The sequence below is a fragment of the Mytilus edulis genome, chromosome 14, assembly GCF_963676685.1.
Source record: "Mytilus edulis chromosome 14, xbMytEdul2.2, whole genome shotgun sequence".
Lineage (NCBI taxonomy): Eukaryota > Metazoa > Mollusca > Bivalvia > Mytilida > Mytilidae > Mytilus > Mytilus edulis.
The window spans coordinates 22,168,833-22,194,678 of NC_092357.1; the positions used below are offsets into that span (position 1 = coordinate 22,168,833).

At 32.1% G+C, this 25,846-nt stretch overlaps 2 protein-coding genes across 2 annotated transcripts in view; both read left to right on the forward strand.

Annotated features, from left to right (window-relative positions):
* The first annotated feature begins 1,317 nt into the window (after positions 1-1,317).
* LOC139504045 (scavenger receptor cysteine-rich type 1 protein M160-like) lies at positions 1,318-15,617 on the forward strand. Its single transcript, XM_071294102.1, has 8 exons — positions 1,318-1,501; positions 8,375-8,513; positions 9,187-9,377; positions 10,739-10,877; positions 11,554-11,744; positions 13,094-13,232; positions 13,905-14,095; positions 15,463-15,617. Exons 1-8 carry the CDS (start codon positions 1,318-1,320, stop codon positions 15,615-15,617), a joined length of 1,329 nt encoding a protein of 442 aa, XP_071150203.1.
* Positions 15,618-21,116: 5,499 nt separating this feature from the next.
* LOC139504046 (uncharacterized) overlaps positions 21,117-25,846 on the forward strand; it is a 108,335-nt gene continuing 103,605 nt past the window's right edge. Inside the window, exons 1-3 of the mRNA XM_071294105.1 lie at positions 21,117-21,129; positions 23,818-23,956; positions 24,630-24,820. Of these exons, the coding sequence (XP_071150206.1) occupies positions 21,117-21,129; positions 23,818-23,956; positions 24,630-24,820 (343 nt within the window). The remainder of the gene's footprint in view (positions 21,130-23,817; positions 23,957-24,629; positions 24,821-25,846) is intronic.

A 25,846-nucleotide genomic window follows, 5' to 3' on the forward strand; every position in this document is an offset into this window, starting at 1 on the left:
ACCCATGACTAAATAGATCTATACTGGCGTACTTAAAAAACGCAACTGACACATATTGATGATGGTTTTAACCAAGGCATGATTGATTCTCAAATATCTACTTTTTATACTTCTTTCTCTTTAAAAAGTTGATTATCTGACTTACATGGAAATTTTCTGATATGTTTGTTTTGTTGTGAATTTACTCTGTGTATTTCAAAACATTTGTTTAAGTGATATTTGTAATAAAAATGTTAAATCACGTTTCTATAAAAATATTTAGTCTGTTTATTCATGATCATATTTAAGTTTTGGCCTAACTATCTTTAGGTGATTTGCGTATAGTTTCGACAAGTCAAACGAATAAAGGACGATTGGAAATTTATCATGAAGGTGAATGGGGAACAGTTTGTGATAATCATTTTGAGAATGTTGATGCAGAGGTGTCATGTAGACAGCTCGGATATTGGTGTGTATTGCCTTAAAGCAGATACAAAATGTATAGATCAATTTCAATAAGTGCAATTGTCACAATCAATGAAGGGTCATCTAAGGTTTTAAATTCAAAATAAGAAATGTTATATCCAAAGATGGAATGTCTTTTTATTAACAGCTGAATTTATTTCACAGAAATCTGCATTTGATATTATGTAATAAATTTTGAAAAAATATAATTTCATAAGTCATGTAAGTATTCAGTCATCAGAAAGCTCATAAAGATACGGAAGCCGATGAAATGAATTTGTTACTCACGTCTTTTATTCCACCATTTTTATTTTATTTTGTTATTCCATTCTTGTGTCATTGTTTCATGCCTTAGTCTTCAAACCTTAATATTCTGATATTCCATCAACATGTCACTCCATTTTGATGTCATTATGTTATTAGTTCATTAAGTTATTTTGATGGTTCGTCTTCTTATCATGTTAAGACAGAAATATGTATGCGTTAATAAAAAATGCCTTTCGGAACGGTTATTGTCTTTTTGCGATATAAAAGTCCTGGGAAACTATAAAATTTTTAAACAAACAGCTGACATTCACCCAAATTACCTTGAAAACTGTCAGCCAACGTTCTGTCGTGTTTCTTTTTAATTTGGTTTAAAGCGCGCTCATTTGAACACTGGTCAATTATATGTCAATAACCAGTTTAACATGAGCCCTAATCATATATAATTTAACTAAACATGTGAAAGTATCTTTTCAACGTTGTTTTTTTTTCAAACTGTGAATTAAATAGTAATCAAGTATTTAACAAAACATTGCGTCGAAAACTGAACAGAACTAAAAGAAGAAACTATTTAACCCCGTTTATCTTTCATTTATTTAAAGTTCCGGAATGATGATTTCCTCTAATCGTGTTGATGATGGCCAAGGCACTATTTGGTTAAATGACGTAGACTGTTCCGGTTCAGAAACTAAATTACAGAATTGTTCGCACTCTATTGAAACATCACAATGTCATCACTATGAAGATGTTGGCGTTCATTGTTTTCTCAGCTGTCCGGCAGAAGAAAATGAAGGTAGGATTGGGTTTAAATCAAACGTTCGAAGCAATTGTATTAGTATGTAAATGCTGACTATTGTATATAAATAAGGAAAACACGGTACCGTTGGTTCGGTTTGCTTCAGTGTAGTACCTTTAAAGATAACTGTATATTTCTGTATGAACGTCAACTTTCAACTAATTGATGTCCATCGTAATCGATATTTATTATAGGTGCATTGGTGTTTGCTATGGTATCGGGAGATGTTGTTTCGTGATGTTTATTCAAACAATGCCATCATTTGTATAGAGTATTTGTATGAAATTTCGAAAATTAAAAACTGTCGAAGCAATTAAAATTTCACATCTGCATACAACCTAATTCAAATCAAATCAATTTAGTAATTTGAATTGCAAAACTGTTTGGAATTTTTGGTCCCAATGCTCTTCAACTTTGTACTTCTTTGGCTTTATATATATTTTGATCTGAGCGTCACTGATGGGTTTTATATAAACGAAACGCACGTCTGTCGTACTAAATTATAATCCTGGTACCTTTAATAACTAGTAAGAATAAAAATAATAGCAGAAAACAAAAGTTTTGAATGTTTGATTGATTTAAATCGTTTTGTAAAAATCCTGATTTGTAGCATACAGATAACAAAATAATTATAATTGTAAACGTTATTATCACATGGTTCTGAAGGAAATCAAACTTTACTATAATCAATTTACCTAAATAGTTTCGAAAAGAAATATTCGTCACATAAATCATCTTTGCTAGCCAAGGGTTACGATCTGCTCTCCTCCTCTTCCCCTTGTCGGATTGAGATAAAATTTTGGAGACTCGAGGTAATGATTTCTATTGGTCGCAATTGTACCTGTTTGTATGTAATCAAAAATCGCATATAACATGATCACGTGTAAATCATGTAAATGTAGAAAATGTAGGGGAACAATTGCCACGTTCTGATTGTGCAACAAGTCTCTACCCCGAAAAACATACGACAATATTTAGTGACAATTCAAATGTTCTTATTCAACATGATTAACTATTAGAAGTTTCTGTGTATGTTTCTTGCATAAATGTTGAAATGTGAACGTATATTTACATTTCCAGCTCCAAAAAGTTTGTAGTCACTAGACGCTATCGTGTTATCACCTCCATACTTAAGGTAGTTCAGGGGTATAGAAAAAAATGACAGAATTTTCTTATACTTTGTGAAATTTAACTTTGAAGTATTGTAAATGAAAAAATGCAATACAAAATGGGGGTCACCAGCCATCTAAGAGATATTTTGACCTCTGAAAATGAGTGCAAATAGGTTATATGGAAATATAGGGAAAATGGACAAAAATACACTTTGATTGAATTTTCAAAGCAAAATAAATGACAGAAGTTGCTCATTATTTCATACTGTCAAGCTTGATGTCTCTATTTTATAAAATTGGAATAAAATTTGGTGGTCACCGGCCATCCAAGAGATTTTTTGACCTCTGAAAATGAGTGCAAATAGGCTAAATATAGGAAAAACAGACATAAAATCTCTGTGATTGAATTTTCAGAGCAAAAAAAATGACAGAAGTTGCTCATTATTTCATACTATCAAGCTTGATGGTTTTTTTTTATAAATTGAAATAAAATTTGAGGGTCACCGGCCATCCAAGAGATTTTTTGACCTCTGAAAATGAGTGCAAATAGGCTTAGTATAGGGAAAACAGACATAAAATCTCTGTGATTGAATTTTCAGAGCAAAATAAATGACAGAAGTTGTTCATTATTTTATACTGTAAATCTTGATGTCTCTATGTTATATAATTTGAATAAAATTTGGGGGTCACCGGCCATCCAAGAGATTTGTTTACCTCTGAAAATGAGTGCAAATAGGCTAAATATAGGGAAAGCAGAAATAAAATCTCTGTGATTGAATTTTCAGAGCAAAATAAATGACAGAAGTTGTTCATTATTTCATACTGTAAATCTTGATGTCTCTATGTTATATAATTTGAATAAAATTTGGGGGTCACCGGCCATCCAAGAGATTTGTTTACCTCTGAAAATGAGTGCAAATAGGCTAAATATAGGGAAAACAGACATAAAATCTCTGTGATTGAATTTTCAGAGCAAAATAAATGACAGAAGTTGCTCATTATTTCATACTGAAAATCTTGATGCCTCTATTTTATAAAATTTGAATAAAATTTGGGGGTCACCGGCCATCTAAGAGATTTTTTGACCTCTGAAAATGAGTGCAAATAGGCTAAATATAGGGAAAACAGACATTAAATCTCTTTGATTGAATTTTCAGAGCAAAATAAATGACAGAAGTTGCTCATTATTTCATACTGTAAATCTTGATGTCTCTATTTTATAAAATTGGAATAAAATTTGGGGGTCACCGGCCATCCAAGAGATTTTTTGACCTCTGAAAATGAGTGCAAATAGGCTTAATATAGGGAAAACAGACATCAAATCTCTTTGATTGAATTTTCAGAGCAAAATAAATGACAGAAGTTGCTCATTATTTCATACTGTAAATTTTGATGTCTCTATTTTATAAAATTGTAATAAAATTTGGGGGTCACCGGCCATCCAAGAGATTTTTTGACCTCTGAAAATTAGTGCAAACAGGGAAAACAGGCAAAAAAACTATTTGATGGAATTTTCACAGCAAATAAAATGACAGACTTTGTTGATCATTTTGTCATACAGAAAAGTTTAATGTCTACATCTTATATAATTGAAAAAGAATTCAAGGGTCACTGGCAATATAAGAAAAATAATTTCTTTTAATTATTGCTGGTGAAAGACGTACCATGGATGCAGACATTATGTACCAATTCAGAAAAAAAACAATGTTTATGCATGTAAAGGTGTCATATCAACAGATATCTTTAAAAGTTTCCAAGGGAATTTGATAAAATTTGGAAGTGTAATTAGGTACTATTTGCAGATACACAAAGTTAATTTAAGGGGTTTCCCATGGTAAAAACATGGACTTTATAATTAGCCATTACTCTATTTCAAATGTCATCATCATATCGCTTGCAATTTACATTTGTAAGAATTAATTAAAACTTCATAGGATTATTTTTAGGTATCATTTGTAGATATATAAATTACTAAGCATATAGATTTTTTTATCTACCATTCTGACTGTGTGGTCAATTATGTTAAACGAGGACTTAGCTATTTATGTTTACTCTATATATCACCTTTCTGAGGAGTACCACCATGAGATATGGTGTAAATAATACATTTGTACATGGAACAGGCATATCTTGATGTGACATTTACTTATCCAGTTCAGTAATTAGGCTGTGATGGTTCTTAATTAAACATAGTTAACTACCTTTCAAGTCTGTTTGTGGGGAGGAGGCACTTCAGTATTTTTTGGTAGCGATAAGAAGCCGCTATATGTAATTCCCTGCCATTTTCATATATTTTAAATATTTAATCCAAAATGGTGCCTCCCACAAAAAAATTAAATTTTCATAGTTTGCATTGTAAGGCATGGACAAAACCATTTCTACAATTGTCATTTGTTATATAGTTCTCATATCTCAGATATGCAACTTCCATAAGACTTCACTTTTTTTCAAAACTTCATAGTAAAAGTGGTACAGTTTTAGCCAAAAAGGAGTTCCTATGGGAAATTGCATTGTTAATGTTTACAGAAATGCAACCTTAACAGTTCTTGCGTTATGTCCCTTTATAACGTTAAATGCTAGCGAGGGCATCATCTGTGTCCCTTTGGACACATCCCATTTATTTTTTTAGAAGTTACTATTAATTAATATTAATTTTAACCATGACTGTATGACATTTTATATTTTAATATTTTATGATGGATTTAAATGAGTAGTAAATGTTGCATTAGAAATTTGATTTGAGATCATTGTTGGAATAGGGGAAAGGGGGAGGTGAAAAAAAATTGGGGGCGGGGGGGTAAATTTTTCTCATTTCATATTTCAGAAATTAAATCTGAATTTCTTCAAATACTTTTTTTTCCAGAGAGGATTAATATTCAACGGCCAAGGTGAATTGCTCATTTTTAAGACAAAACAAAATATTTTTAGTTCATTAGACCACATTGATTCTCTGTCAGAAACCTATGCTTTGTCAACTATTTAATCACAGTCCAAATTCAGAGCTGTATCCAGCTTGAATGATGTGTCCATACTAGCCGCAACCGTTCAGGGTTTGACCTCTGTGGTTGTATAAATCTACGCCCTGCGGAGCATCTGGTTATTATTGTGCTTAAACCATGATTGTGACAACATACGAAAAGTGTAAACTGACAGTCTGCTAAGTTTTTATCCATAAGTCTCATTCTGACTTTCTATCTGACAGTTTTGTATGTGTCAATATTTGTGTTTCAATATACTAAATAAAAGAAATATGAGGTATGATAATTCATTGTTAATGATGCAACTCTCCGCAATAGACCAACTGACACAGAAGTTAACAGCTACAGGTCAAAAGCCGTTATCGCATAGTTAGCTGTAAAAGGCCCTTCAATTACTAATGAAAAACAATTCAAACGAGAAAACTGAAGGCATATTAATGTACAAAAAAAATATGTGACACAACAACAAAAGACAACCACTGTCTGAATTACAGGTTCATGACTTGGGACAGGCACATACATAAATAATGTGGTGGGGTTAATATTTGAAGGTGACAACCCTTCCCCTTAACCTGGGACAGTGATGTAAATTGGTACAATATATGGGTTTTATCAATTTGTATTATTCATTTGGGAACTCTCAATCTAGCGAAAAGTAGATTATCACAGATAAATTTGCAGAATGAGTCGGGATTCTTGTCTTACAACCTTTATGAAGCAAGAAAAATGTGACGAGGTTTGTATGTACATAAAAGTCTGTCATAAAATTTAAAATTTTAGTATATTCGCATTTTACAATATCTTTTGTAATATCTAATGCACTTCAAAATAACTGTGTAGAGATCTAACAAGCTTTTAAATTTAGAAAAAAATCAATTGATGACAAGACCGCTTTTTCTGTTTAGGTAGTAAAAGTTTTGTTTATCTCTCATGAAGGTTCTGTATGATCAAATATATTATAGGAGGGTCAAGACAAATTTTAAAGAATAGAGAATAATGCATGTAATGTTCACAATACATTTGTAAATAAAGACAATAGACATACACGTAACAATGAAGAAAAATGGGGTGTTAAATTATAAGAAGTAGAGAAAAATAGAAAAACAAAAAAATAAATAGAGATAAATGGTAGAAAGAATTAGATAAGAATGAAATGAAGGACCCTCCATCCAGACCATCGGTAAGAAAGGTAGTTTTGTGAAATGATTCATTTTTAAAAAATATTTTATACAGTCTAGATCCCGCCAACATGTTTAACCCCGCCACATAATTTTTGTATGTGCCTGTCCCAAGTCAGGAGCCTGTAATTCAGTGGTTGTCATTTGTTTATGTGTTACATATTTGTTTTTCGTTCACTTTTTTTTATACAAATAAGGCCTTTTTGTTTTCTTGTTTGAATTGTTTTACATTGTCATATTGGAGCCTTTTATTGCTGACTATGCGGTATGGGCTTTGCTCATTGTTGAAGGATGTACGGTGACCGATAGTTGTTAATGTCTGTGTCATTTTGGTCTCTTGTGGATACATTGAAATTGTCTCATTGGCAATCATACCAAACATTCTTTTTTATATAGATGGGATATGTTCTAAATTTTAAGTGTGCATGCTTAACCAAAAATGGTACGTCCAACTGCATTCGCATTCGAATATTCCAGGTTTACAACAAGAAAATTCTGTTTGCATGTACATGTAATTATATTAACAGCCTACTTTCATGAATCATGACCTTTTCTCCCAGAAACCCAAATGGTCTAAACCCTATGCAGATGACATATTTCTCAGGTCCACACATTTTCAAATATGTTACATGATAGAAATACCATGAGCTATGCCTATTGTTACATGTATAATTAATTTTCAGCCTGAAAAGGGGGGGGGGGGGTGTCATTAATTTGTTGTTCGACACGGTTATTGTCTTGACATTATTTCCGCTAATTTGACGCTTTAATATTATTTTTCCGTGGTCGTGAATCGCTCTTTGAGCATGTATATTCAATTCATTAGTACTTACTTTTTAGTTTAAATTTCCCCCTTTTCATGATTTGTTTACATCCATCTTTCGCATGTTTGTCGGACCTTTTCTAGTGTAAGACAAGGGTGAAACTGCTTCATAAGCTACCAAAAAGAAAATCGTTATCTATAATTTCGATCTGCATTACATTATTCACGAAAAGCAGTTCACGTGTTCGATTAATATGAGTTATTCTCTCTTCATTCTTCTCCTACGTCAAAACATGCTCCATATTTATTTTTAGAACGGAAATACTATTTCGACAATGACAATAGTAACAATAAACTTTATTAAGTTTTAAAATTGTATTTAAAAGTTATTCAACTCTTTTTCAATGTATTTGAATAAAAAAGATTATTTAAATGATCATATTTTATTCTTATGGAAAATTACGACAATGTACATGACTTACGATATCATTGCGCAACTTTATGCGCAGACGGCGCGAAAATTTAAACCCCCAAACTTTTTCTTTTGGTTTTGTTCCTTTGTGACGGGTTGTGCGAAAATTTAAACCCCCGAACTACATTAAGAGAGTTAAAGTGCTTCCATTGGCCAAGACTAATGTATTCGTGATGAGCGTGACTTTAATCAACCGATAGAGTCGGCATCATTATCATCACAAATGTTGACACCATCTGCCAAGGATGAAGAGCAGGGAAGTAGATCGTGAACTTTAGCTAGCAAAAATGCATATGAATATACAAAGTTTGAAAAATACTCTAAACTACTAAAGCAGCTTCTTCTTATGATCGAATTTTCTTTGCAGGTCGTTTGCGTTTTATAACGAGTTCCGTTGAAAATATAGGACGACTGGAAATTAATTATAGAGGTGAATGGGGAACAATATGTTCTAATAGTTTTGGTCATGCTGAAGCAGCAGTAGCCTGTAGACAGCTCGGATATTGGTGAGTATTACATTAAAATCAGAATAACAAATGTATCAATGAATTAGTATAAATGTAAATCAGTTGATTCATCCTATTATATTTCAAATTCATGAGATAGTTTTGATTGTTTACAATTCGATGTTCGTAATATATCCAACGATTGGTAGTTTTTATTCGACAGCAAATTTTGAAATATGGACTTCTCATTTAATATGATACGAAAAGTTTGAAAAGTAATATGAAAAGACTTCAGTCAAAATTGAGTTTATGAATACTAGTATATCAATACCGCAGAAAAAATTAAAGCCATTAAATTGTTAAATTTGGTTGTAATTAACTTGTTTTAAAGATCATATGCCTTATCAAATAATGTTTACAGGGTTATTGTTTGCTGATGCACTTATCCCGCTTGCATTAACTGTTTTGAAATGATATATTTGAGGTTGGTAGGAATGTTGACCGAAAAAAGGGGGTACATTTTGGTATGTGTCTAATGAATTTTTTTATACAAACTGTCCCAAATTGAGAGAATGATGCGGCACATAGAAGAGAAGTTATCTGAAGAACATTCACCATAACTTTAGAAACATTAAAAAGCATACTTAATATTGAAAGTGCTTAACAAAATTTGAATCTCGGAACGACAAGTAGTGAATATCAAATATCCCATGTATCTTTCATTTATTTATAGTTCCGGACAGATGATTCCCTATCAATATATAGATGATGGCAATGGAACCATTTGGTTAGATAGAATAGATTGCTCTGGTTCAGAACATAAATTAATCAATTGCACAAACTCAATCGATACTTCACACTGTAGACACAGCTACGATGCCGGCGTCAAATGTTATATCAGCTGTCCAGCAGAGGAAGATGAAGGTAGGATGTGATTTAAATCAAAAAATTTGAAGCAATCGTATTTATATGCACATGGTGGCTATTGAACATAAATAAGGAAAACACAGTACCATTTATCCGGTGTACTTCAGTGCAGTACCTATAAAAATAACTGTACAATTGTGTATGAACGTCAACTTTCAACTAATTGATATCTATCGTAATCGATATCTAATATAGGTGCACTGGTGTTTGCTATGGTATTGGGAGATGTTGTTTTGTGATATTTATTAATAAAATGCCATCATTTGTATAGAGTATTTGTATGAACTTTCGATAATTAGAAACTGTTGAAGCAATTAAAATTTTACATATGCAAACAATCTAATTCAAATCAAATCAACTTAGGAAATTTGAATTGCACAACGGTTTGGAATTTTGGGTCAAAATGCTCTTGAGGGTTGTACTTGTTTGGCTTTATATCTATTTTAATCTGAGAGTCACTGATGAGTCTTATATAGACGAATCGCGCGTCTGTCGTACTAAATTATAATCCTGGTACCTTTGATAACTAGTAAGAATAACAATAATTGCAGAAAACAACAGTTTTGAATGTTTGATTGATTTAAATCGTTTTGGAAAAATCCCGATTTGTAGCATACAGATAACAAAATAATTATAATTGTAGACGTTATTATCACATGGTTCTAAATGAAAACAAACTTTACTCAAATCAATCTACCTAAATAGTTTCCGAAAGAAATATTCGTCACATAAATCATCTTTTTAGCCGAGGGTTACGATCCGTTCTACTGCTTTCCCCTTGTCGGATTGAGAAGGAATTTTGGAGACTCGAGGTAATGATTTTTATTGGTCGCACTTGTAAATGGCTTTATCCAATCAAAAAGCGCATATAACATGATCACGTGTAAATGTAGAAATGTAGGTAAACAATTGCCACGTTCTGATTGTGCAACAAGTTTTTACCCCGAAAAACATACGACAATATTTAGTGACAATTCAAATGTTCTTAATCAACATGATTAACTATTAGAAATTTCTGTGTATATTTCTTGCATAAATGTTGGAATGTCAACGTATATTTCAATTTCCTGCTTCAAATTTTGTTATCACTAGACGCTACCATGTTTTCACCTCCACATTTAAAAGAGTTAAAGTGTTTCCATTGGACAAGAATAATGTATTCGTGATGAGCGTGACTTCAATCAACCGCTAGATGGCGCAACATTGTTACACAAATGTTGACACAATCTGCCAAGGGTGAAAATCAGGGAAGTAGATTATGAACCTTAGCTAGCAAAAATGCACATGAATATACAAAGTTTGAAAAATATTTTAAACTACTAAAGCAGCTTCTTCTTATGATGAAATTTTCTTTGAAGGTCGTTTGCGTTTTATAACGAGTTCCGTTGAAAATAGAGGACGACTGGAAATTAATTATAGAGGTGAATGGGGAACAATATGCTCTAATAGTTTTGGTCATGTTGAAGCAGCAGTAGCCTGTAGACAGCTCGGATATTGGTGTGTAATACATTAAAAGCAGAATCACAAATGTATCAATGAATTAGTATTGTAAATCAGTTGATTCATCCTATTATATTCCAAATTCATGAGATAGTTTTGATTGTTTACAATTCGATGTTTGTAATATATCCAACGATTGGTAGATTTTATTCGACAGCAAATTTTGAAATACGGACTTCTCATTTAATATGATACGAAAAGTTTTTAAAAGTAATATAAAAAGACTTCAGTCAAAATTGAGTTTATGAATACTAGTATATTAATACCGCAGAAAAAAAAATTGAAGTCAGTAAATTGTTAAATTTGGTTGCAATTAACTTGTTTTACAGATCATGCCATATCACATAATGTTAACAGGGTTATTGTTTGCTGGTGCACTAATCCCGCTTGCATAAAATGTTTTGAAGTGATATATTTGAGGTGGGTAGGAATTGGGAGAGAAAAAAGGTGGTACATTTTGGTATGTGTCTAATTAGAATTTTTTGATACAAACTGTCCGAAATTGAGAGAATGATGCTGCACATAGACGAGAAGTTATCTGAAGAATACATTCACCATAATTTAAGAAATATTAAAGAGCATACTTAATATTGAAAGTGCTTCACATTATTTGAATCTCGGAACGACAAGTAGTGAATATCAAATATTCCATGTATCTTTTATTTATTAATAGTTCCGGACAGATGATTCCCTATCAATATATAGATGATGGCAATGGAACCATTTGGTTAGATAGAATAGATTGCTCTGGTTCAGAACATAAATTAATCAATTGCACATACTCAATCGATACTTCACACTGTAGACACAGTTACGATGCCGGCGTCAAATGTTATATCAGCTGTCCAGCAGAGGCAGATGAAGGTAGGATGTGATTTAAATCAAAAGTTCGAAGCAATCGTATTTATATACATATGGTGGCTATTGTACTTATATAAGGAAAACACAGTACCATTTATCCGGTCTACTTCAGTGCAGTACCTATAAAGATAACTGTACAATTGTGTATGAACGTCAACTTTCAACTAATTGATATCCATCGTAATCGATATTTAATATAGGTGCACTTGTGTTTGCTATGGTATTGGGGGATGTTGTTTCGTGATATTTATTCATAAAATGCCATCATTTGTATAGAGTATTTGTATGAACTTTCGAAAATTAAAAACTGTTGAAGTAATTAAAATTTTACATATGCATACAATCTAATTCAAATCAAATCAACTTAGTAATTTGAATTACACAACTGGTTGGAATGTTGGGTCCCAATGCTTTTCAACGTTGTACTTGTTTGGCTTTATATCGATTTTGATCTGAGCGTCACTGATGAGTCTTATATAGACGAAACGCGCGTCTGTCGTACTAAATTATAATACTGGTACCTTTAAGAACTAGTAAGAATAAAAATAATTGCAGAAAACAACAGTTTTGAATGTTTGATTGATTTAAATCGTTTTGTTAAAATCCCGATTTGTAGCATACATATAACAAGATAATTATAATTATAAACGTTATTATCACATGGTACTAAAGGAAAACAAACTTTACTCAAATCAATCTAACTGAATAGTTGCGAGAAAAAAAAATCGTCACATAAATCATCTTCGCTAGCCAAGGGTTACGATCCGCTCTCCTGCTTTCCCCTTGTCGGATTGAGTAAGAATTTTGGAGACTCGAGGTAATGATTTTTATTGGTCGCAGTTGTAAATGGCTTTATCCAATCAAAAAGAGTATATAACATGATCACGAATAAATGTAGAAATGTAGATAAACAATTGCCACGTTCTGATTGTGCAACCGACAATATTTAGTGACAATTCAAATGTTCTTAATCAACATGATTAACTATTAGAAGTTTCTGTGTATGTTTCTTGTATAAATGTTGAAATGTCAACATATACTTAAATTTCCTGCTTCAAAAAGTTTGTAGTCACTAGACGCTTCCGTTTTTTCACCTCCACACTTAAGAGAGTCAAAGTGCTTCAATTGGCCAAGAATAATGTATTCGTGATGAGCGTGACTTTAACATGTTTAATCAAACGATAGATGGCGCAACATTGTTATCACAAATGTTGACACAATCTGCCAAGGGTGAAGAGCAGGGAAGTAGATCATGAACCTTAGCTAGCAAAAATGCACATGAATATACAAAGTTTGAAAAATGCTTTAAATTAATAATGCAGTATCTTCTGATGATGAAATTTTCTTTGCAGGTCGTTTGCGTTTTATAACGGGTTCCGTTGACAATATAGGACGACTGGAAATTAATTATAGAGGTGAATGGGGAACAATATGTTCTAATAGTTTTGGTCATGTTGAAGCAGCAGTAGCCTGTAGACAGCTCGGATATTGGTGTGTATTACATTAAAAGCAGACTCACAAATGCATCAATGAATCAGTATTGTAAATCAGTTGATTCAACCTATTATATTCCAAATTCATGAAATAGTTTTGATTGTTTACAATTCGATCTTCGTAATATATCCAACGATTGGTAGATTTTATTCGACAGCAAATTTTGAAATATGGACTGCTCAATTAATATGAAACGAAAAGTTTTTAAAAGTAATATAAAAAGACTTCAGTCAAAATTGAGTTTATGAATACTAGTATATAAATACCACAGAAAAAATTGAAGCCATTAAATTGTTAAATTTGGTTGCAATTAACTTACTTTAGAGATCATGCCATATCACATAATGTTTACAGGGTTATTGTTTGCTGATGCACTAATCCCGCTTGGATAAAATGTTTTGAAGTGATATATTTGAGTTGGGTAGGAATGGGGACCGAAAAAAGTGGTACATTTTGGTATGTGTCTAATTAGATTTTTTTGATACAAACTGTCCGAAATTGAGAGAATGATGCTGCACATAGACGAGAAGTTATCTGAAGAATACATTCACCATAACTTTAGAAATATTAAAGAGCATACTTTATATTGAAAGTGCTTCACATTATTTGAATCTCGGAACGACAAGTAGTGAATATCAAATATCCCATGTATCTTTTATTTATTAATAGTTCCGGACAGATGATTCCCTATCAATATATAGATGATGGCAATGGAACCATTTGGTTAGATAGAATAGATTGCTCTGGTTCAGAACATAAATTAATCAATTGCACATACTCAATCGATACTTCACACTGTAGACACAGTTACGATGCCGGCGTCAAATGTTATATCAGCTGTCCAGTAGAGGCAGATGAAGGTAGGATGTGATTTAAATCAAAAGTTCGAAGCAATCGTATTTATATACATATGGTGGCTATTGTACTTATATAAGGAAAACACAGTACCATTTATCCGGTCTACTTCAGTGCAGTACCTATAAAGATAACTGTACAATTGCGTATGAACGTCAATTTTCAACTAATTGATATCCATCGTAATCGATATTTAATATAGGTGCACTTGTGTTTGCTATGGTATTTGGAGATGTTTCGTGATATTTATTGATAGAATGCCATCATTTGTATAGAGTATTTGTATGATTTTTCGAAAATTAAAAACTGTTGAAGTAATTAAAATTTTACATATGCATACAATCTAATTCAAATCAAATCAACTTAGTAATTTGAATTACACAACTGTTTGGAATGTTGGGTCCCAATGCTCTTCAACGTTGTACTTGTTTGGCTTTATATCGATTTTGATCTGAGCGTCACTGATGATTCTTATATAGACGAAACGCGCGTCTGTCGTACTAAATTATAATCCTTGTACCTTTAAGAACTAGTAAGAATAAAAATAATTGCAGAAAACAACAGTTTTGAATGTTTGATTGATTTAAATCGTTTTGTAAAAATCCCGATTTGTAGCATACATATAACAAGATAATTATAATTATAAACGTTATTATCACATGGTACTAAAGAAAAACAAACTTTACTCAAATCAATCTAACTGAATAGTTGCGAAAAAAATAATCGTCACATAAATCATCTTCGCTAGCCAAGGGTTACGATCCGCTCTCCTGCTTTCCCCTTGTCGGATTGAGAAAGAATTTTGGAGACTCAAGGTTATGATTTTTATTGGTCGCAGTTGTACATGGCTTTATCCAATCAAAAAGAGCATATAACATGATCACGTGTAAATGTAGAAATGTAGATAAACAATTGCCACGTTCTGATTGTGCAACAAGTCTTTGCCCCGAAAAAAACCGAAAATATTTAGTGACAATTCAAATGTTCTTAATCAACATGATTAACTATTAGAAGTTTCTGTGTATGTTTCTTGTATAAATGTTGAAATGTCAACATATACTTAAATTTCCTGCTTCAAAAAGTTTGTAGTCACTAGACGCTTCCGTTTTTTCACCTCCACACTTAAGAGAGTCAAAGTGCTTCAATTGGCCAAGAATAATGTATTCGTGATGAGCGTGACTTTAACATGTTTAATCAAACGATAGATGGCGCAACATTGTTATCACAAATGTTGACACAATCTGCCAAGGGTGAAGAGCAGGGAAGTAGATCATGAACCTTAGCTAGCAAAAATGCACATGAATATACAAAGTTTGAAAAATGCTTTAAATTAATAATGCAGTATCTTCTGATGATGAAATTTTCTTTGCAGGTCGTTTGCGTTTTATAACGGGTTCCGTTGACAATATAGGACGACTGGAAATTAATTATAGAGGTGAATGGGGAACAATATGTTCTAATAGTTTTGGTCATGTTGAAGCAGCAGTAGCCTGTAGACAGCTCGGATATTGGTGTGTATTACATTAAAAGCAGACTCACAAATGCATCAATGAATTAGTATTGTAAATCAGTTGATTCATCCTATTATATTCCAAATTCATGAAATAGTTTTGATTGTTTACAATTCGATGTTCGTAATATATCCAACGATTGGTAGATTTTATTCGACAGCAAACTTTGAAATATGGACTGCTCAATTAATATGAAACGAAAAGTTTTTTAAAAGTAATATAAAAAGACTTCAGTCAAAATTGAGTTTATGAATACTAGTATATAAATACCACAGAAAAAATTGAAGCCATTAAATTGTTAAATTTGGTTGCAATTAACTTACTTTAGAGATCATGCCATATCACATAATGTTTACAGGGTTATTGTTTGCTGATGCACTAATCCCGCTTGGATAAAATGTTTTGAAGTGATATATTTGAGTTGGGTAGGAATGGGGACCGAAAAAAAGGGGTACATTTTGGTATGTGTCTAATTAGATTTTTTTGATACAAACTGTCCGAAATTGAGAGAATGATGCTGCACATAGACGAGAAGTTATCTGAAGAATACATTCATCATAACTTTAGAAATATTAAAGAGCATACTTAATATTGAAAGTGCTTCACATTATTTGAATCTTGGAACGACAAGTAGTGAATATCAAATATCCCATGTATCTTTTATTTATTAATAGTTCCGGACAGATGATTCCCTATCAATATATAGATGATGGCAATGGAACCATTTGGTTAGATAGAATAGATTGCTCTGGTTCAGAACATAAATTAATCAATTGCACATACTCAATCGATACTTCACACTGTAGACACAGTTACGATGCCGGCGTCAAATGTTATATCAGCTGTCCAGCAGAGGCAGATGAAGGTAGGATGTGATTTAAATCAAAAGTTCGAAGCAATCGTATTTATATACATATGGTGGCTATTGTACTTATATAAGGAAAACACAGTACCATTTGTCCGGTCTACTTCAGTGCAGTACCTATAAAGATAACTGTACAATTGTGTATGAACGTCAATTTTCAACTAATTGATATCCATCGTAATCGATATTTAATATAGGTGCACTTGTGTTTGCTATGGTATTTGGAGATGTTTCGTGTTATTTATTCATAAAATGCCATCATTTGTATAGAGTATTTGTATGAACTTTCGAAAATTAAAAACTGTTGAAGTAATTAAAATTTTACATATGCATACAATCTAATTCAAATCAAATCAACTTAGTAATTTGAATTACACAACTGATCGAATGTTGGGTCCCAATGCTCTTCAACGTTGTACTTGTTTGGCTTTATATCGATTTTGATCTGAGCGTCACTGATGAGTCTTATATAGACGAAACGCGCGTCTGTCGTATTAAATTATAATCCTGGTACCTTTAAGCACTAGTTAGAATAAAAATAATTGCAGAAAACAACAGTTCTGAATGTTTGATTGATTTAAATCGTTTTGTAAAAATCCCGATTTGTAGCATACATATAACAAGATAATTATAATTATAAACGTTATTATCACATGGTACTAAAGAAAAACAAACTTTACTCAAATCAATCTAACTGAATAGTTGCGAAAAAAATAATCGTCACATAAATCATCTTCGCTAGCCAAGGGTTACGATCCACTCTCCTGCTTTCCCCTTGTCGGATTGAGAAAGAATTTTGGAGACTCAAGGTTATAATTTTTATTGGTCGCAGTTGTAAATGGCTTTATCCAATCAAAAAGAGCATATAACATGATCACGTGTAAATGTAGAAATGTAGATAAACAATTGCCACGTTCTGATTGTGCAACAAGTCTTTGCCCCGAAAAAAAAAGAAAATATTTAGTGACAATTCAAATGTTCTTAATCAACATGATTAACTATTAGAAGTTTCTGTGTATGTTTCTTGTATAAATGTTGAAATGTCAACATATACTTAAATTTCCTGCTTAAAAAAGTTTGTAGTCACTAGACGCTTCCGTTTTTTCACCTCCACACTTAAGGTGACTTCCGATACTAAGGGAGATAACACCATTTTACTGATGTAAAACTTGTTCCCGTTTAAAAATTTAGGATATATCGCCTGTATATCTAGGTCACCGTAACAGATCCGATGTCGTATGTTGACAACGGGTTTAAACAACTTCCAAGTTACAGCTCATCGCTCAGAAGAAATTAAAGGAAGGTTTATCATAAAGGATAAGTGCATGCGTTCTTTAAACATAAAGAATATGAATAGCTTCAGCCTGAAAGTTCACACAGTCTTAAATATCAAAAAACATGGATGATGAGATTCAATCCAACAAAATGCAATATTATCCGCATACCACCAAAGAACAAAGAACCTATACAATACCCATACACTCTGCATGGACACATACTCGAACCAGTAGATAGTGCCAAGTACTTGGGAGTGTCAATATCAAACAATCTCTCATGGAACAAACATATCCAGAGTGTAACAGCAAAGGGTAACCGAACACTTTGTTTTGTTAAACGAAACCTAAAAGAATGTACAAGGAAAGTAAAGGCTGCTGGCTATACAACACTCGTGCGACCTGTCATAGAGTATGCTTCTACTATATGGGACCCAACCAACCAAGCAAGCATCAACACACTAGAACTCATACAGAGGAGAGCTGATAGATTCGTCTATAATGACTGCACATCACGCACACCAGGGTGCGTCACTACCATGTTAGAAGATCTAAAATGGGACACATTACAGACGAGACGCCGTTACAACAGGCTATGCATGCTCTATCGTATCCAGAATAAGCTGATAGACATCAACAAGAGTACTTACCTCAAAGGTGGCGACAGTAGAACTCGTGGAGGACACAAGTTTTACCAACAAAGGGTCACCAGTGATGTCTACAGGAACTCCTTCTTTCCAAGAACAAACATGGAATGGAATACATTACCTGCCAGGGTTGCTGAAGCGGGATCAGTTGAAGATTTCCGCTCAGGGCTACAGACAACACATTAATACCAGACTGGACGATTGTACATAATTTTAACCGTAACAATCTGATTTTATTGTAAATACTGTATATAGCCTTAGGGGACTAGATATGTAATGTCACCATGCGTAGTCCCGCAGAGTTTAAACGTTTCATTCAAGGAACCCAACTCTTATATGGAAGAAGAAGAGAAGAAATAATTCTCAACTTATAATATCATATGATATAAGTTTTTGGAAGTTGGAGAAATTCGGCGTCCGATCAATCACAGACAGTGATGTTTTGTTTGACGAAACCTGGAAAGAAGGTCGACGGCAAGCTCTGGTTGATCACCTAGCGCAGAATATGTTCGTTAAGATGTCAAACTGTCCCCTGCGGATACTGTCTGTGAACGGAAATACGACCTTCAAGGCTTGTACCAGGAGGTGGAGGCCGTGGAGCATTTTGTCCATACCATATCGTTGTAGCTGCAGTGCATGTACATGTAACCTGCATATCATGTGTGACAGTGTAGAAACGAGGGGGAAAATGGGACTGGTGAATTTTTTATCAATTCAAAAGCTGCACATGCCTGATGGTAAGAGAATTCAATTTTCTCTTAATAATATATTCTCTTTACACATTTTACTGGTTGGAGAAGGTGTATGGTTTCATGTCTTGAATAAATGAACCTGCCCCACACCTCATTTTTTTCTTTCTTTAATTCCCCTCTATTATGGTCTGGGGTTTATGTGGTTTGAGGGTAAAAAGCTTTATTTTTAGGGGAAGTGCTGCCCAAATTTTTTATGAAGGTGGACTTAGTAATTTTTCTGGAATTTTGCCCCTGGAAGCTATTTATCATTTTTGCAATGAACACAAAGACATCTATACATAAGGGGCTTTTTAGTTTTGCATCCAAAAGGAGAGGACTATTTTGTAAATACTTATTTGGTAGCAATTATATAACCATACATAAAATAAGAATTGAAAAAGTAAACAATTGCAGTCACAATGATTCATTCACAAAAATATTGTTTTACAAACTCAAAATACATTGTATTAGTTTTCTTTATTTATAATCAGAATTTTCATATTAAGTCATCTTTTGCATGTGATCAGAGACCAAGTGGTCTGATACCTTACATATTTAGTCATTTAAAAACACTTAGATTGATGTGTAGAATGCAGGATAATGCATGAAGGCAAAAAAGAAAATTAAGAAGGGGGCACCCATTCTCATTTCACATTATTAGAAATAAATGTGAGTCTGTGATCTATAAGAATAAAGGTAAACATGAATTCACAATCATATTATATAAATATAAATTGAAAAAAATCAATTGTTTATTCCAAATAAAATTATGAACTCAAGTCTAAATAGTTTATAGTTTATCTAATTAACCAATACATGTGCAAACTGACATTTCATATCATATTTTTCAGGAATGATACATGCAGGAATTTGTGCCACACATTTCAACAATTTCCTTAATGGATTGAATGTACTTTCTGTGAATTCATCAGCAATACTTAAAGAAAAAGGAGAATTAAACTGGAAAGAAAATATTTGCAGTTGCAAAAGAATCCTGTAAATAAAGTCAAAAGAAGAAACAGTTTTAAACATGGTTAATTTAATGAATAATTAGAAGGTAACTAAACCTTTAGTCATATACTTTCAAAGTATTTTTTGATAATTTCCCTATGTAGTTATATAAAGTATAACGAGGACCATAATTATATTCGTATTTGCACTTAAGCAGTCATAAAAATGAATTAACAGATCTTGGTAATAATTTCAAGTTGAGGGTCAATATTTCCAATCAATTTTGTGGTGAAGCATTGTTATACATTTGTATATACTTGAAGACTTTCATGTATAGAACATGACAGAATTTGTTTCAACAAAAATATTGAACTAGAATTAGTCACATTTGTATTTATTAAATGAAATCTATATTAATGTATAATTTCAACAAATTTAATGAAACCTATTTGGTTTTGAAAGCCTTTATACATATTATTATTACAAATTTCATTGTTAACAGCCTGAGTTTCCAGTTAATTTTAGATGTAATATGTTTAAGCTATAGTATTTGAACACTGCATGCACTTTCATTTATATATATTTGTTATCACTTTTTTTTTCATTAGGTTGAAGCTAGTTTTGTTGCAGAATTGCAAATGTTTGGTACTGGTTGAAACTATGAAAGTTTTACAGTCAGGTAAATTTAAAGAATTTAGACTCTAACTTTATTAATAGAAAAGATATTCCCAAATGTCAAGGTGAAAGTGGACATTGTAGAGTCTAAACACCCATGTGAAAGCAACAGTCTTTTATGGTGAGAGGATGCCATACTTAGCATTAATGCTCTTGTTATTATATGGAATATGGCTTTTTTTATCATTATTTTCACTATTTTGATATTCAACAACCAACATTGATAACAAGTAATATAAAACTCACTTTTTATGAATCCTATATCATATTAATTTACTTATTTAATTTTTGTTATATTTGTTGTCAATTGTAGGTCTCATGGTCATCATTTAACAGCAGGTTATTAGCAGCAGTTTTGTAGAAAAATGAAGGATGACTGTCAATGGTAAATACATACATTTTAGGATAATTACATGTAGTTACCTTTCAAAAAAAACCTAAGTTTCATTTGAGACTTTTTAATCTGATAACGTGTTTTGCAGGCATTTATAACATTTCTTTTTGGACAATATATTTAGTAGACTCAACTATAAAATGTAGGATCATGTAAACTTGTACACAGATGTCTTTGACCTACATTTTCCACTTCACTGACTTTGGTTACATTAAACATCCAATTTCATATACAACAAATGTATATCTCAGCAACTAAAAGGTGTCAGATCATGCAAACTTATATATACACTCTCAGAGTCTCAGTAACTCAGCTTCCAGGCAAAAGAAGGTCACAGTGATCGACATTTTACACTATTGACAATGATTGATTTGTACTTTATTTTATTATTTAAATACAAAGTATATTATCAAGACTGCCACTGGTTCTTGTGTGCCACAATTCTGACAGTGAAGATACATTGTAACTATGTGATGTAGATAACTTATGTTTATTTCAAACTTGGTCACATGCTGTATATGTAAATTTTTACCAAAAAGAACAGTTTAACTGTATTGATTTAAGGTATATGGTAAAGGTCACACCTATTAAATATACATGTATACCTTGATTTTGCATTGGACCCTATAATGCTCCCTATATCATTTATATTGTCAATTATTGCATTCCAAATTGCCATTGTACACAAAACAAAAACCACTAAAATGGATGGCCATCATATGCAAAAGCAATATAAAATGCATACCCATCAGCTGACCTAATTATTGCAATCACTTCAAAAACCTGGCCATATATCATATTATAAAACTCTTAATGAGTACCTTTGTTAGTCAGGTATAATATAATCTTTTTAAATTGATGTTGTAATGCATGATTGGATTAATTTTGCACTCACTGAAATATTATATAGATTTAGTAGTTTATTAGTATATATTACACCTTTTCATTACAAATAAATAAATTAAACTTTCAGGTAAATAAAATGCAGCAATAGAATGTTCCCCTGGAAAATTTACGCAGAAAATTTGGGAAAGTATGAATAAGAAATTAGAGAGGCAAACAGATAACCAGAAAACAAAGATTTTAAAAGAAAAGAATTGCCACTAATAGTAATATGATATATCTGACTGGGAGCAACATGTACTATTCAATATGGAAGGATTGACAATTTTGACTGAGAACAAAGTGAACTCTAATAATGCTATGACTATCAATAAGTACTTGACTGAATCAGAGGAGTAAACTATTTACATATTTGTAAATATAACAGTTATATGTTTGCTTGATTATTGAGGCATTCAAAATAAAGAAAGTTGAAAAACCTTTGAAAAAGTTATTATTTCATCATTTTTTGGTTATGTTACTATGACAACTGAAATATATAATGTATTATCATTATGCTTCATCAAACTTAAATCATTAACTGAGGAAAAGGTGACAAAGTCTTTTTTAATCCATTTACTTGCATGACTGTTACCTATGAATCGATAATTTAAAAAAAAATATATTTGGTGATTTTCGCTAACTTCTGAGTAATTTATTTTGCTCATTTAAGACCACAGTAATGCTAATATAAGCTGCATTACAATGTATCATAGTATTTGTTTACATTTACATAGAAGCCATGTGTTGTTGCTCTGAAATCATGGTATTTGATCTGCCATTGTCTGTTAGGTTGTTAATCTTGCACATCAGAACAATGCAAAAACTTGAATTATCCAACTTCATGTCCTGTTGCCATGGTAACCGTTGTTCATAGAAACCAAAAAATTGTTCTCATTTGATTGCCTTGTGAAACTGTATTATTCTGTGTTAGCTTAACAAAGGATATGACAACATATGTCACACTTTGATCACCGATGATGAAAGATATACAAAAAACTGCTGTTGATCACTGTTTCGTTAGGGATCACAAAAACGTTTTTCGGGCAAAAAATAGTCTGGTGACCTATATTTTTTTTTATTTCTTTTTAAAGCTCATTGTTATGACCATATTATGTCAAATTGAAAAAAATATTCATTGGACCATTTTTTTGGAAATTTAAGAAAAATAGAAATTTTTAACAAAATCTGTGTCTTTTTTGTGGAGCAGTGTTGATGAAATTAGAGCCGAAATCAATAAAAATGAATAAAACTGCCATTATTTGTGTTTAATTTACATTTCAAATAATAATTTTGTAATAAATGAAGAACAAACCTTTCAAAATACTTTCAAAGGCTTAAAAAAAAATCCAGAGTTTCTACATCAGGTATGTATTTATGCATACACGTGATGTACCAACTTTGGTGACGGTTACCATGGAAACGAGTCTGGTGACATACTATTTTTAACTCAAATTTTCATAGAGGCCATTGCATAGTATATGTATGCAAATTCTAAGAAAAATTCAATGGTGAAAAAAAATTTGCTATATCTGTAGGGATCCACCTTAAGAGAGTCAAAGTGCTTCAATTGGCCAAGAATAATGTATTCGTGATGAGCGTGACTTTAACATGTTTAATCAAACGATAGATGGCGCAACATTGTTATCACAAATGTTGACACAATCTGCCAAGGGTGAAGAGCAGGGAAGTAGATCATGAACCTTAGCTAGCAAAAGTGCACATGCATATACAAAGTTTGAAAAATGCTTTAAATTAATAATGCAGTATCTTCTGATGATGAAATTTTCTTTGCAGGTCGTTTGCGTTTTATAACGGGTTCCGTTGACAATATAGGACGACTGGAAATTAATTATAGAGGTGAATGGGGAACAATATGTTCTAATAGTTTTGGTCATGTTGAAGCAGCAGTAGCCTGTAGACAGCTCGGATATTGGTGTGTATTACATTAAAAGCAGACTCACAAATGCATCAATTAATTAGTATTGTAAATCAGTTGATTCATCCTATTATATTCCAAATTCATGAAATAGTTTTGATTGTTTACAATTCGATGTTCGTAATATATCCAACGATTGGTAGATTTTATTCGACAGCAAATTTTGAAATATGGACTGCTCAATTAATATGAAACGAAAAGTTTTTTAAAAGTAATATAAAAAGACTTCAGTCAAAATTGAGTTTATGAATACTAGTATATAAATACCGCAGAAAAAATTGAAGCCATTAAATTGTTAAATTTGGTTGCAATTAACTTACTTTAGAGATCATGCCATATCACATAATGTTTACAGGGTTATGTTTGCTGATGCACTAATCCCGCTTGGATAAAAAGTTTTGAAGTGATATATTTGAGTTGGGTAGGAATGGGGACCGAAAAAAAGTGGTACAATTTGGTATGTGTCTTATTAGATTTTTTTGATACAAACTGTCCGAAATTGAGAGAATGATGCTGCACATAGACGAGAAGTTATCTGAAGAATACATTCATCATAACTTTAGAAATATTAAAGAGCATACTTAATATTGAAAGTGCTTCACATTATTTGAATCTTGGAACGACAAGTAGTGAATATCAAATATCCCATGTATCTTTTATTTATTAATAGTTCCGGACAGATGATTCCCTATCAATATATAGATGATGGCAATGGAACCATTTGGTTAGATAGAATAGATTGCTCTGGTTCAGAACATAAATTAATCAATTGCACATACTCAATCGATACTTCACACTGTAGACACAGTTACGATGCCGGCGTCAAATGTTATATCAGCTGTCCAGCAGAGGCAGATGAAGGTAGGATGTGATTTAAATCAAAAGTTCGATGCAATCGTATTTATATACATATGGTGGCTATTGTACTTATATAAGGAAAACACAGTACCATTTATCCGGTCTACTTCAGTGCAGTACCTATAAAGATAACTGTACAATTGTGTATGAACGTCAATTTTCAACTAATTGATATCCATCGTAATCGATATTTAATATAGGTGCACTTGTGTTTGCTATGGTATTTGGAGATGTTTCGTGATATTTATTCATAAAATGCCATCATTTGTATAGAGTATTTGTATGAACTTTCGAAAATTAAAAACTGTTGAAGTAATTAAAATTTTACATATGCATACAATCTAATTCAAATCAAATCAACTTAGTAATTTGAATTACACAACTGTTTGGAATGTTGGGTCCCAATGCTCTTCAACGTTGTACTTGTTTGGCTTTATATCGATTTTGATCTGAGCGTCACTGATGAGTCTTATATAGACGAAACGCGCGTCTGTCGTACTAAATTATAATCCTGGTACCTTTAAGAACTAGTAAGAATAAAAATAATTGCAGAAAACAACAGTTCTGAATGTTTGATTGATTTAAATCGTTTTGTAAAAATCCCGATTTGTAGCATACATATAACAAGATAATTATAAACGTTATTATCACATGGTACTAAAGAAAAACAAACTTTACTCAAATCAATCTAACTGAATAGTTGCGAAAAAAATAATCGTCACATAAATCATCTTCGCTAGCCAAGGGTTACGATCCGCTCTCCTGCTTTCCCCTTGTCGGATTGAGAAAGAGTTTTGGAGACTCAAGGTTATGATTTTTATTGGTCGCAGTTGTAAATGGCTTTATCCAATCAAAAAGAGCATATAACATGATCACGTGTAAATGTAGAAATGTAGATAAACAATTGCCACGTTCTGATTGTGCAACAAGTCTTTGCCCCGAAAAAAACCGAAAATATTTAGTGACAATTCAAATGTTCTTAATCAACATGATTAACTATTAGAAGTTCCTGTGTATGTTTCTTGTATA